A 12,170-nucleotide genomic window follows, 5' to 3' on the forward strand; every position below is an offset into this window, starting at 1 on the left:
TTTCTCCCTCCCTCCTCTCCCTCTCCAAGACAGCAAGTAATCTGATATAGGTTATATATGTACAATCACATTAAACATATTGAAAATGAACTTTTTAAAAGCTGATTATTGGTCAAATTTATTTTTAAAAGTCTCACTTCCCTGTAGCTGCTACCTAAGAGTGAGTCAAAGATAATTCATGTATATAGAATGCATTGCTGAGCTTCTATGGGTAGAAAAGATGGTACATAACTTTTCTGTATTTTCTCCCTAGAGCCTATAGGTACATTATAGTCTGAGACTGACTGTTCATAGCACCAAAAACTACTGGTGAACTAAGTTTAGAAAAAAAAAGGATTACTTTTTTTAAAAAAAATCAGTCACAGGATTATAAATTTAAAGCTCCAAATAACTACAGACATCTTTTAATCTAACTCCCACATTTTTGGAAAAGGTATTGGTAATAGAATCAGAATTTGAACTCATGTCCTCTGACTCCTAATCCTGCCCCTTCTATTGTACTGTCAAGTCTTCTGGCAACAAGACATTTTCACTCAAAAAATATTGAGTACATAATGCAAAATTATAGGATGTAAGAATTAAAAGGAACCTTAGAGATCATCTCATAGGATTTTAGATTTAGACCTAAAAGAACCCTAAGGGGCCTAGTTTAATTCCCTCATGTTATAAAAAAAGAAAACAGGCCGAATCAAAGTAGTATTTGCCCAAGGAACTAACTGTGACACCCCCTGAGGAATACACATAAGACGACAGTTCCTAGATTCACAAAAATGAGCTTAAATTCACTTATTTAACAAATATTATTGAGCACCTTTTTGTGAAGCCAGGTAGAAGTAAGCAGCAGTTGACATAGTTTTCACTTTTTAATTGGTGGTTTAAGCTACAGCTTAAGTATATTTTCTATAAGAAATCCCAGGCTGTCAAATAACATGCCACTAATATGCCAGTCATCGAGAAGGAAATATCACTCAACAATAACTTATTAAAGTCCATTCTGTGCCACTGTGCTAGGTACCATACTAGAGGTTAGAGATACAAGTACCAAAAGTGAGACAGCCCCTGCCTTCAAAGAGCTTATATCCTACCGCATATTCAAGTTGTAGGCAACAAAAAGATTCATAATTAATATTTTTAGCTTTAAAGATTTTGCACAGCTTTTAGTATAACTTGTGTCTAAGTTCATGATATAACTATTTTGAACATAAACTTTGCTTCTTAAAATTTTTATTTTAAAGTTTATTACTGTATTGAAAATGAAAAAAAAAAAAAGCAATCTATTTCCTATTTTCTATTTGTCTGGTACCAGTATTTACTCAGCCACTTATTCTTGCCAATTTCAATCACTATCCTGCAAGTCTTTGGTTCAAAACTTTCTGCTTAAGTCATGATCAATATTATCCATCAATAAGTATCAGTTGATTACAAAACCATTAAAACAGTTTTAAGATGCTGATCAGCCACCATGCTGCATTTGGAAAGGAAGTTAAGTGGAGAATTGTAGGACCATAATAAAGTACTGAAAGGGGAATTCACATCATCCAGTCCAAGCAGCTCCCTCATTTTGTGGATGAGAAAAATGGTCTTTATGCCAAGTTATTTTTGTATGCTTATTTGCTATAAACATGCAACACCACATCCTTCTGAAGTCAGTAACTTGTGTTTACATTTTGTGCACTCAAGGTAGTGACCTTGATAATAATTTTGCACCAATAGGTGTTGTATATACATTAAAGTACTAGAGTACAACTTTAATGTTTAGAAGCCTCTGGGAAAAAAGGCATGTGCATTGTTGTTAATAAAATGTGCTTAATTTTGGTGTAATTTATTCTAAATAAATTGTGTACATTATTTATAGCCAGCCCCTTCACCGGGTTTGACTCAATATCTCTTTAAGCTCTAAAACCTTTTTTTTTCCTGTTTGAAATAGAAGGACACGAGGTAAAAATTGTGGGATAGAATCATGGAATCTATGTATCATTTGAAGGACTGCCTGTACAATGTTTATTGCTTATGTTGGTGGGGAATCATCCTCCCTTAGTGCTCATTTTCCTGGGCCAGCAATCTAGCACATGGAGATGTTACTGATGTTGATTTGGAATCAGAACACCTGGCCTTGAATCCTGACTCTTAGACTAGCTATGTGAGATTGAGAAAGTCATTTCAACTTTTAAGTCTCAGTTTCCAAATATATAAAAAATGGGCTTGTACCATTCACCTCATACAATTATGAGGCTCTGTAAGCTTTATTGCACTATGTAAATGTGAATTATTATTAAAGTCAGATCCTTGTTTTGTAGGAAGAACTGCCTATCATGTAGAGAAAAAAAACAGCATAATTTTGAGAAAACCAGTGTCTTCTCTAAAGTAAATATTAATTATAATTATCCTGTTTCAGACTGTTTAATTTCACATTCCTTCCCTAATTACTTGCAGAATAATTCGAGATAAACACACAATTGCCTTATTACTGTTATATTCATTTATGTTTTTAGACCCAGTCCAAAACATAAAGTCAAGGTTCTTATCAAGCTTTTACTATATGGGGTGTATCCCAAGAGTTATTGTGCAGCTTTCAGCTTTAATAACTTCAAAAGTATAAATTCTACAAAAAAATTTAATGTTACAGTGTTACAAAAAGCTTAACCATCAACATAATCATCATTTTGTGCTATTATGACAGGTCTAGTCAATTTTCAAACTTTGTAAAAACTTTCCTAAGTTGTGCTCAGTGACTGAAAGGATTGTATGTGTCATCCTAGGCTTATGATCATTCAAAGAATGAGGTTTTGATGCATACATGAGTTTTTGATGTGACCCCACAAGAAAAAAATCTAATTGGCTTTTTGACAATGAGGTGGCTATGGAAGAGGACCTTCTCTATCAATCCAATAGGTGTGAGATGTCATCCAAAAACTATTGCACAACACATCAGGGTGACTATCTTATTATAAACATCATTCAAAATTCACAAAAGCAATTTAAATAATTTTCAAATATATTTTTTGAAGTCTACAGACTTAAAAATGCTACAGCATTTATAGTTCAGAAGTTGAGGCTTAAAACTTCACTAAAGGGCAGCTAGATGGCGCAGTGGATAAAGTACAAGCCCTGGATTCAGGAGGACCTGAGTTCAAATCCGGCCTCAAACACTTGACACTTGCTACCTGTGTGACCCTGGGCAAGTCACTTAACCCTCATTGCTCTGCAAAAAACAAAACAAAATAAAACAAAAAAACTTCACTAAGACTTTTGGGACAACCTGTCGTTTTATACAACTTTTCAAGTACCAGATTTACCAGTTCCTTCTTCCAGAAGTTGATACTCACATAAAGGCTCCTTTAACACATCACTGAGGAGATGTAGGGGGAAGAAAAGGGATGAGGCCATTGAGATTTTGATTGTGTAAGGACTGCCTCTCCTAAATGGGTGCATATTCTCATGGATTTATCCAAAATAAGGATGGATCACTTTTTTTTTTGGCTGGGCAATGGGGATTAAGTGACTTGCCCAGGGTCACACAGCTAGTGTCAAGTATCTGAGGCTGAATTTGAACTCACGTCCTCCTGAATCCAGGGTTGGTGCTTTATTCACTGTGCCACCTAGCTGCCCCTCCTGGATCACTCACATCTCATTGAGAATGAATTTAGATCTTGGGATTGGGAAAGGGCTATGTATTAATGAAGTAACATTTTCATAAGAAACAAGTGTCCCTTTAGAATCTTAACATCTTCAAAAAGTATTGAGGGAGTTACCTAAAATAGAGGATGTAGGGATGGGATCTGTTCTGAGGGTTTTAAGAAGTGAAAAAGGGAAGAGGGATTACTTGTGTAGAAAAGAGGACTCAGAATTGTGATCAGTAGAAGGCCCCATCTTTGGGAAATTAAGGTATGACTGGGTGGAGTTACTGCCAATGAAAAGGGAAGGGTACAAGGGAAAGAGACCTTTGTTTCAAGAATACATTTCGGAAGGAAAGGAAGCATGCTAACCCTGCCTGGTTGCATGCCAACACCTGAAACTTTGGGTCCATGAGTGATTGAAGGTTTGATGGGATGAAGTCTTCTAATTGGCTTTGGGGCTGGAAGTACTGACCATGACTCAGGAAGAGCAGAGTCAGAACTTAGTTCATTCAGAAGAAACAGTGCTGATCTTGTTCTCTCAGTCTCTACCTTCCTAGCAGCAGAGATGCTATGAGGATGTGTCCTGGAGTACATAAAGCCTGTTTTTTTAATTCCTCCTGGATCTTAGGTGCCCAGGTATTGAGATGGAATTGTTCAGGTGGCACCATTGTGAGATCCTGGGGGCTCTCTCAAAAGACCCACCATCAAATGATATTAGAAAGTACTTAGCACAGTATCTTGCAATTAATAGGGGCTTAACACCTATATGTATGGGGTGTTAAGGGAGGTCTAGCATATCTAGTGGGAGGACTTGCAAGTCCTTTTCAGGGCTGCTCTGGTGTCCCTGTCTCACCCAACTCTTACCTGTGGCTCCAAAAAGCTGTAGAACATGCAGCAGCCACACCCCTAGGAAAACTGTTAGATGGGCTAAACTAGGATGAAGTAACTGACAGGCCTCAAACCCATTGGGTGAGTTAGGCTGTCTACCCGAATATATGAAGACCTCCTCCAGTGGAACTGGGGGTGGGGGGAAGAGATTTGTTCCAACACCCATGAAGAAGGCAGCTGAAGCTCTAGAAGTTTGGTCAGACATTGCAGATGCCAAGGCCACTAAATTCTATTTTATCTTGTCATTGGACACAAACAATTGTGTAACTGCCTTAAACCCAATTTATGTGCAAGTCAAAATAGCAAGCGTGATGTCAGTGATCCTCTTAGAAAACAAAGGACAAATAGATCTTGGAACTGGGGATGAGATTAGTTTAGGTTGGAGATCAAGGGTACCCCCCCTTTTTTGCACTGAGACTGTTAACAGGAAGCATAGAGCTCTTGGAGTTAACGTGAGAGGCAGGACCTAATTTGTGAAAACAGACTATGCCCTTTCCTCCAGAAGTCATCAATAAACATTAAACACTATGTAGCACTGGATTGCAGGGTTGGGGAGTCTTAAGGTTTAAGGCTGCCAAGATAAGGGACCCAGTTAGTTATAAAGGGTTTTTAGAGCCAGAGAATTTTGTTTGTGGAGGTAAAGAGCCAAAGCATGACTGAAAAGGGGCTGGGGTGTGAGATCACACCCTTGCATTAGGAAAAATCACTCAGGCAGTTCAGGATTAGTTGGCCTGGAGTGGGGAGATTCACCATAAGACTTATTGCAGCAACCCAGGAATGAAGTGATAAGGACGTGCACCAGGGTCATGGCAGTTAGATGTGCAAACAGATGTATACATTTGAGATTTGGGTTAACATATTATTAGGTATGGGGTAAGAGTAAGGCACTAAAGCTATCCAGGTTGAGAGCTGGTTAAGCCCAAGAAGTAGCAGTGTCTGGCTTCCGGCTTGGCCCCATAGCCACCATCTTAGGGAAAAACTTTTTGAGAGAGTTTTGCATTTGCCATAACCAATGCCTCCATAGCTGGCACAGAAAATAACTTTCTGGCCAAAGGCCTTCACTCTTAATAGATTTAATACCAGAAAAATTTATTTTAGGCTGATATTAAAATGCCTTCATTCTGGCAACCCTCTCACTTCCACCAGCTGGCCCTCCTTGATCATCCCTTCATCCAAATTCTTCCCAAATATTCCCAACAAATTCTGGTCTTAGATTTTGCTTCTTGCAGGTCACGCATGGTTCTAGCCTTGTTTCACTTCACCAAATAGTTGAACAATTTCAGATTTTGTTTAAAAAGGAGGCTACTACTTATTACACATTAAAAGAATAACAGACAATTTAAGGGACTTCCAGTTCCCCTGGTTCCTTCTTCCTTCTCACGCAACAGAAAATTAGAATCTCGAATTCTTTCTGCTCAAACTATATAATCTTCTAGATGACACGAGTAATGATGAACGACGACCAATTAGAACATTCCCAAACAATTAGTACCTATCCACAAAGGTCTCCTAGCATTGATCTGGAAGATGCAAGAGTCATCTCAGGCCATTTCTCCACTCCACCTTAAACTGCAGTCTTCTTTCAAAGACAGTATTTTCATTATCTTTGCTGTCAGAGCACAACCTCTCCACTCCAATCAGGAATATGGAGGTTCTTAGTAGGAACCCCCATATTTCAAGGATCATATGGGGCTTGGCCTCCAAGAACCTATGGTTATTTGCCTGATTCTTTGTACCACTGGCCCAAATCAGACACACTTTAAAACAAAATCTCTCTCAGGTTGGCAACGGATTTGGGAGGAAAAAAAGAGAATAGTCCCCAAATGACAAAAAGTATTTTTATTTTGACATCTGAATAAGTGTTGACTCCTCAGGACACTGCCTTTGGCATCTGTAGGAAAAAAAAAATTTCTTATGTAGCTGACACAAACCAATACACATGGGAAACATTTACAGATCAATGAAAGGAACCTGGAAAGTCATGACAAAGAATGTCCCAACCGTATCTATATAATATAACATAACACCCATGGAGAAAAGTTTTTTGTATTATAGGAATTATAGTTCATTTCCCTTTTAGAAAAACTGAACAAAACCCTCCTGACCTGTTAACACTGTTAATTTCCAGCAATCCTGGACCACTGAGCTCAAAATTATTCAACTCATAGTTTTAATTTATCTTCAAACTAGGAACTTCTGGTGCCTGAATACTTCAACCACAGAGGACATGTTCACACCAAAAGCCCATCATCTGCTTTACCTTTTCCAACTTATTCATCAGCTTGTTGCACTGTGCCTTTCTCAGAAACATAGATACCATCCAAAAATTTTCTGATATCCTTGTTTTTTACTGTGGTGGCCTGTTGGATCAGGGCAGCTGTAAGAGCACAGGATAAAAAGCAGAAGTCAAGGGTATTAGCCAAATAAACATTGCATCCAACATATCCCTTTCTGTAATACAGCCATCCTGGACAAAAACTTAAACACCACCCCCTTCTTCCTAAGAGTTAATAATTAAAATTTCTAGGGGATGAAAAACAGAAGATACCAAATAAAACCATTAAGTAAAACCAGTTATCCTTTATGGCCCACTGTAATTTTGTTGGACCTAAAAAACTTCAGTTCATTTCTGCATTTCTATGGGAACATCAATCATGTACTGCTTGTACAATGAACACACTGATCTATATGACATGTCAGAATTCCGAAATATATTTTAAAACCATAAAGATACTAACCTGAGTTTGATACAAGTTCAATATCATTTCCTTCAAGAATTAACTCATCTTTTTGGGCTTGAGAAACAGCACAAGCCACACCTAGTATGGAAAAAAAAATTGAAAAACAATGTTTATACAAATCCTAATTACAACGAATACATTTTCACAATCCCTAACTATAACTAATAGTTTACATTTATAGTTTCTAATTTTAATACTTAGCTCAGATGGAATCAGAGTGGATTCTGGGGTTACATCAGCAAACCACAAGCTTCATAGGTTAGGTCCTACACCAAGTTGGAAGTTTTGAGAATGAATGAGATCCATGATAGACTTGTCTAATTTCAGGGAAGTATCCTGATTAACCATTGGGTAATGAAAATTTCCCCCATGAAAACCATTAGACAATCTACCAAAAGTCACAGGGAAGTTACAACTGCAAAAGCAGCTTGACACTGATGAAATCTCAGATGTTTTAAATACATTTTAATATACAGTATATAGTATAATATACATAGCATTTTTAAATCCATTATAGCTCTCTAAGACTTATAATGAGCTTTCTTCACAGTAAAACTATATAGTAATAGTATTATTTTTCAACTTATATACAAGAAAAAAGAAAGGTTAAACAAAGAAGGTTGTATCTAGAGTCAAAATCCCAGCTCAGACTTATTGACTATATAATACTGGGCAATTCTTTAACCTCTCAGGCCCGTTTTCTCATCTGTAAAAATTAGGAATTGGGCTAAATGGCCTCTAAGGCACTTAACAACTCTAGATTTATATGCCTACGTATGTTATAACTTGTCCCAGAGGTCACATAGATATGGAATGTTAGAAGTGGGATTTGAACCCAAGTCCAGCACTCTTTCCATTAACATTTGTTATAGACACTAAAGATTGCCTCATTGAGACTTTGTATCTCTTAGAAGACAACAAGCACAAAGCTTTGCACAAAACAGGTTACTTAAGGCAAAATGACTTAGACCAAGTCCTCCGCAAAGTACCTTTATGTACCTAAGTGTAAGGCACTGGGGACACAATAAAGAACACTTTCCTATTTCCTCTTAATAGCTAGACAGAGAAGGGTTCTATCAAATGATACTTGCATAAAACACTGGTGAGTACAGCTTCAGAATAACAGATCTGATTACTACCATGCCACTTTTACACTCTGCAGAATTAGTATGGGATAAATGTTGTATGACTAATTGGACCAAATAACCTACTAATTTCCAGTGTTCTACTCAAGGATAAATCCTTCAAGGAAATATTCTTAGGGAATAAAAAACTCCCAGGGGCAGCTAGGTGGCACAGTGGATAAAGCACCGGCCCTAGATTCAGGAGGACCTGAGTTCAGGTCCAGCCTCAGACACTTGACATGTACTAGCTGTGTGACCCTGGGCAAGTCACTTAACCCCTATTGCCCCACAACCCCCCCCCAAAAAAACTCCCAGAAACTAGGACTAAAGCCAAGAGAGGCTGCGGTTGAGAAGCAAATGGTAGAAGTGACAAACATCTATGGATTTTTAGAAAACTATTATTTTTGAAGCTAATTGTTTAGATATAATTTTTATAATAGGGAATTCAAAATTCCAATAGTAGAGACCCTACATTAACAAAGGCTAATATAAAGACAGAAAGCTAACACCAACTTCATCAACCTCAAGAGACATGATGAAATGATAGGATAACTCTTGAAAATATAAATCTTGTTTTCTGTCAAACATACAACAAATTTCTGAAAATCTAGCTCACACGAAAACATGCACATACCTGGTCTCATGCGTACTCTTCGAATATATTTTTCACCCAAGAAATTTCTGATTTCGACAAGTGAGCCATTCTCTTGAATAACAACATTGATGGGGAAGTGAGCATACACAGACCTCATCTTGTAACGAAAACCCTGCATTAAATTAACAAATTTAGAACTGCAGAATTTTGTAAAACAGAGAAGCACTTTTCAAATTTATTTTCAGTAACTCTAAAGCTACATTTTGCCACCAGAGAAAGATGAAAATTACTTTGGCAGCTATAGAGGATGGATTGGAGAGGGAGAGATTAATACAAATTCATACAAGAGGCAGTTACTCAGTGAGGTACAGGAAAGACAGAAAAGCAATTTATTTCCCTCTTACCAGAGTAACACCTTTGATCATGTTTTGTACATGGCTGCAGATAGTTCGAACAGTTGCAAGTTCTTTTCGATTTCCCCACCACTTGTCCACCCGGAGCTGCAACAGAAAATTATTTCAGAAGGTTTTTCCAAGGGATAACTGATCTAGGTTTTAAAATTTGACAGGGAAACTTTCCCCTTCAATTTTTATCTCACTCCTTCTACAACTACAGATGATCTTTCAGAGCTGTTATAGCTGAAAATTTCACCCATCCAATAGCGTATATTATATAGTCAGTCTACGACATAGCCCAACCAGAGGATACAGTTTTAAGAAGCCAGGGATCAAAGAGCTATGGGACCAGGATCTGAAGTGGTTTTTAAGCTTAATAAAAACTATTTCTGGCAGTAAAAATTAGGACAGGAATTAACTACCACACATGATGAAATAACAAGCATGTTCTAAGTAGGCTTAGATAAGCTACACAGGATAAGACTAAATGTTATTAAACACTTAAGCAACCTATATGAAAGCGTAACCCCTACAAGTATTACTTCAATGGAGTATTGGAATATATTAAGTTATTGGGGGGGGGGGGAGGAAGAGGCACGGACAGATTAACCTCTGTGGCTTTTTCCTTATACATTTAAAGTATTCCATATAAACTAATCTGCTCTTCACTCAAAACTTAATTACTAAAAATGAACTCAATGAATTTTTTTTTTTAAATAGTGAGGCAATTGGGGTTAAGTGACTTGCCCAGGGTTACACAGCTAGTAAGTGTCAAGTGTCTTGAGGCCGGATTTGAACTCAGGTACTCCTGACTCCAGGGCCCGTGCTCTATCCTCTATCCATCCACTGCGCCACCTAGCTGCCCGCTCAATGAATATTTATTAAGAGCAAAGGGTATACAAAGAAAAAAACAAAAGACTGCCAGCCCTCTTTGAGATTGTCTCCCTCATTAGACTATAAAGTGTCTGAGGACAGTCACCAAGGCTTAGTATAGTACCTGGCCAACTAATAAACAGTAAAATTTATTTTTCTAATGTCAAGTAGAACATATGTGGTGATGAGACCATGGGAGCTGACCCCAAAATAGGTAAAAAGGATGAAGGGGTAGTTAGAAGGGCAGGAAGACTAGAAAAGAGTAGCACCATGAGACACAGTATGTGCCTGACATCTGCTTGTTGAATGAACATGAGTGGCAGAATTGAAACTTTAAACTCTGATGTCCAGAATTAATTTTTGGAGGTAAGAGGCATGCTAGTTTTATTATCCACTCAGCCATGTAATTACTCTCTGGATCTTAATGCCCTCACCTGGAAAATAAAGGACAAAGGTATCAGCTAGAATGGAGAAGAATGAGTGTTTTAAGTTATAGTTCCAGCACTGTAACCTAACAATAATGGTAACTTGGGAAACTGAATCAGCAAACATTAAGTAACTACCATGTGAATGGCCTTGGAAGAGAAAAAACATTAAACAGTCCCCATCCCACGAGAGCCTTTCTTTCTAGGACAGGCAATGTTTTGAACCAATATTAATAACCACGTTACCCTTTTTTTCTTCTTTCCAAGGAGACTGAGCTCAACATTGATATGGTTGAAATCCCTTCGGAGGATTCCTCTGGGCCCCTTCACAATAACTGTACGACCCTTAAGAGAGACGTCAACTAGGAGAAACAAGACAATTTCATAGTGAGTCCACAGAAAAGCCAATAGATCTACAGATCCTTCCCCTTACTTATGTGAATACCATACAGAATCACCAAAAACCAAACTTCCCAAAACAAAATTTTCAATTTCAGATCCAGCCCTATTCCTTGTCAACCATGTACAGTAATGATGAAAGGTGGGACCCTGAATTTTTGCCATCTGAATAATTCCCATACAAAACAGTGCTACAAATATCTAAGGCTTAGATTAAAAAAACAAACCAAAAAACCCCTACCATTTTCTGGGATGTCGACAGTCTGGTTGCTTAGAATGGTCTTCATTCTGAAAAGCAAAAAGATGAAAAAACAAGGTCGATAGTGCCTAGGGGCCACAGGCAAAAACCAAAGAAAGCGCACGAGCTAGGGCGACCAAACCAAAATTCCGGGGGCGGGGGTTGAGATGGCACAGGGTGCAGAGGCAAGGCTGCTGGGCCTGCCGTTCAGGCTGCAGCTCGTCTCCGGGAGGAAGGAAAGGGAGGCCTGACACCACGACCAGTCCCAAACCGAGGCTTCGATACCCCCTCCACCCCGCCCCCCGGAAGGCCTAGTACGACTCCGCTTCTTCCCAGGACGCGGTCTCCCCCCTGGGGCGCCCGCACCTCTAACTACAGAAGACGCTTCGCTCACGCGGCGGGTTTGGAGCCTCTTTCCCCGAAGAGGCCGAAAAGCTCAGGCCGGAAGTTAATGCCAATACCGGGCAAACTACAGGTCCCACGCAGAGGAGGGGGTGGGGGTAGTGGACGAGAAGGCTACGTTAGAGTGGTTAGTCTAGGATAGGCGGGCCCATACAATGCTTGTTGTACAGGGAAAGAACTAAGGTGTAGGCGTGGGGCCAAGAAACCCCGAGAACGGTCTCCCCAGAAGCGATGGAATGCGATGCAGAAAATTCATGTTAGACAGAGAGCAACTCACCTGACGGTGAAAGGGCCAAAGAGAGAGCGTCTTCCGTCATCACGTATTTGTACCTACGCAACTCTCTGCGTCTTGCGTCATAACTACTCGCCATTGATAGGGATGGAGCAACCAATCCTCGACGGCCTCCCAAATCTCGAGCTCTTTAGCAACGTTCTCGGCTTTTTCACGTCTCCCCGCCCCTCGATGATGCATT

At 39.0% G+C, this 12,170-nt stretch overlaps 1 protein-coding gene across 2 annotated transcripts; it reads right to left on the reverse strand.

The window, feature by feature from the left end:
• Positions 1-6,329: 6,329 nt before the first annotated feature.
• Positions 6,330-12,077, reverse strand: RPL9 (ribosomal protein L9). 2 transcript variants are annotated; one of them, XM_043970623.1, is made up of 8 exons: positions 11,975-12,077; positions 11,299-11,345; positions 10,905-11,020; positions 9,370-9,465; positions 9,005-9,137; positions 7,244-7,324; positions 6,766-6,882; positions 6,330-6,396 (listed from the first exon to the last, which is right to left on the reverse strand). In XM_043970623.1, the coding sequence occupies exons 2-7, from the start codon at positions 11,342-11,344 to the stop codon at positions 6,776-6,778; spliced, it is 579 nt and encodes a 192-aa protein (XP_043826558.1). In that variant the 5' UTR covers position 11,345; positions 11,975-12,077; the 3' UTR covers positions 6,330-6,396; positions 6,766-6,775. The 2 variants fall into 2 exon arrangements, with proteins under 2 accessions (XP_043826558.1, XP_043826559.1); XM_043970624.1 differs by lacking the exon at positions 11,975-12,077 and adding an exon at positions 11,662-11,935.
• Between the last annotated feature and the right edge of the window lie 93 nt (positions 12,078-12,170).

Source organism: Dromiciops gliroides, chromosome 6 (assembly GCF_019393635.1).
Source record: "Dromiciops gliroides isolate mDroGli1 chromosome 6, mDroGli1.pri, whole genome shotgun sequence".
Classification (NCBI taxonomy): Eukaryota; Metazoa; Chordata; class Mammalia; order Microbiotheria; family Microbiotheriidae; genus Dromiciops; species Dromiciops gliroides.

Coding starts and splice junctions, on each gene's coding strand:
- RPL9 (XM_043970623.1), bottom strand. CDS start 11,344: ATGAAGACCATTCTAAGCAACCAGACTGTCGACATCCCAGAAAATG. Junction 9,466..10,904: donor TTGGAAAGAAGAAAAAAAGG/GTAACGTGGTTA, acceptor TTTCTGTTGCAG/CTCCGGGTGGACAAGTGGTG. Junction 7,325..9,004: donor AAGAGTACGCATGAGACCAG/GTATGTGCATGT, acceptor TTTCCATACTAG/GTGTGGCTTGTGCTGTTTCT.